Genomic DNA, 1764 nt, shown 5'->3' on the forward strand with positions numbered 1-1764 from the left:
ATAAAAAATATAGGCTGCTGTAGAACCTCATGACTCTTTGTCAGAGTCTTTAAAAAAACATAAATTATATATTTTTTATAACAAATAAAAAAAAAAGTAAATCATATAAAATAATAAATTATCATTTTACCTTAAATGTATTTGTAAATGTGCAACAAATTAATAATAATTAACATTTTAAAATATTTTTTAAATATCAGCCATTTTGTTTATTGGCTGTAGCATAAGAATGGTTGTTGGTATAATCGGTATTCCATACTGGTGCATCTGTAGTGTATAGAGGCTAAAATACATTTGTCAAGGCTTAATATCCTGAATATATCTGGTCAGTATAGGTCTGAATAGAAAGGGCTTGTGTTGCACATGTTTCCAATTAGCCATCTTAAGCCAGAACATTTCCTATTAGGAATGTGTAAGGCTTGTTTTTTGCCTAATTTTTTTGGGTTGTACACTTCTAAGGGGACGCCTATTGAGACGAGGTTTATATGGTCTTAAAATGTATAATAAGTGCATTTCTCCTTTTGTGTCACTTATTTGATTGCAAATTAGTCATCAAGTGAAGTCCAGCATGCTGTATTGATCATAAAGGCTTTGACTAGCTGTCACAACTGAGCTTTGACTCATTTTGTCCATTTTTGATCCACAGGTGGAGCTGGCATTGTGGGACACAGCAGGACAGGAAGACTACGATCGTCTGAGGCCTCTGTCTTATCCAGACACAGATGTCATCCTCATGTGTTTCTCAATAGACAGTCCCGACAGCTTAGGTAATCAGATTTTCCGTAAACCCCAAAATCTTTTTCATATCTTTCATTTTGGCTCATCCTTATTTAGGTCAAGGCCTTTCTTACTGGAAAAAAAAAACAATTGACTGAGTCATCACTGTATGCAGGAAGTATAACTCTTGTGTCCATGACATCATTGCCATTTATCTCCACCAGCTTCCCGAAGGAACATCCTGGTTCTCTTCTCTGTTACAATAAGTGTCGGGAAGCTTGAACTAATTAGACTCTTACTAGCATGCGTATAAGTTACGGAGTGTCTATTTACACTGTGTGAATAGCCCGCCTTGTTGGCAGAGGCTATTCACACTAACTCAGCCCACCAACGTGTGATTGGGAAAGTCAACACTGAAAAAAGATGCTTGTTAAACATCAGTTTCAGTTGCGTAGATGGTAAGGCATGTGCTTTTTGACACGATTGACCCGAGTTCGAACCCGCCTTTTGTCGAACTTTTGCCGAACTTTTCAAATCTCATATCGCATTGGAAAGGCATTTATTTTCAATAAAAATGAAGGAAATAATCAAAAAGTTGAAAATAAATCAATAGGGTAGGTGTAGGGAGAGCTTTATTGTCCCAATAAGGTGGCATTCATTTAATAATTTGAATTAAAATTATAATTTACACTCAATACGTTGTTGCGTACTGTTTTATAATGTACTACAATACTGAGGTGCAGATAATTGCAACTATGTAGTATAAATAGCAGAAAATCTTGCTATTTTAACAGTGTAAATACAATCTATGTATTTGCACTTGGTGTAAATAGCATATCGTTAAAAAATACTGCTATTTTCACTTAGTGTAAATAGAATCTAATTGCTGTTTACACTTAGTGCAAATAGCCGGTGCCTAAAAGTTATCGCAGACCGTTCTGAGATTATTTGTCAGAATTCAGCTGCATGATTCAGCAGAGTTCATAAGATCAATGTTGGATAAAAAAAAAATCAGTCATATAATTCATCCAGCAGTGAAATGAGTGT

The 1764-nt window shown here is 35.0% G+C and overlaps 1 protein-coding gene across 1 annotated transcript in view; it reads left to right on the forward strand.

Moving 5' to 3' along the window:
* The window catches only part of LOC107569805 (rho-related GTP-binding protein RhoA-D), a 19695-nt gene that overhangs the window by 12160 nt on the left and 5771 nt on the right, over positions 1 to 1764 (forward strand). The window contains exon 3 of the mRNA XM_016255962.1: positions 647 to 767. Within this exon, the coding sequence (XP_016111448.1) occupies positions 647 to 767 (121 nt within the window). The remainder of the gene's footprint in view (positions 1 to 646; positions 768 to 1764) is intronic.

Source organism: Sinocyclocheilus grahami, unplaced genomic scaffold (assembly GCF_001515645.1).
Source record: "Sinocyclocheilus grahami isolate Dianchi unplaced genomic scaffold, SAMN03320097.WGS_v1.1 scaffold1382.1, whole genome shotgun sequence".
Taxonomy (NCBI): Eukaryota; Metazoa; Chordata; class Actinopteri; order Cypriniformes; family Cyprinidae; genus Sinocyclocheilus; species Sinocyclocheilus grahami.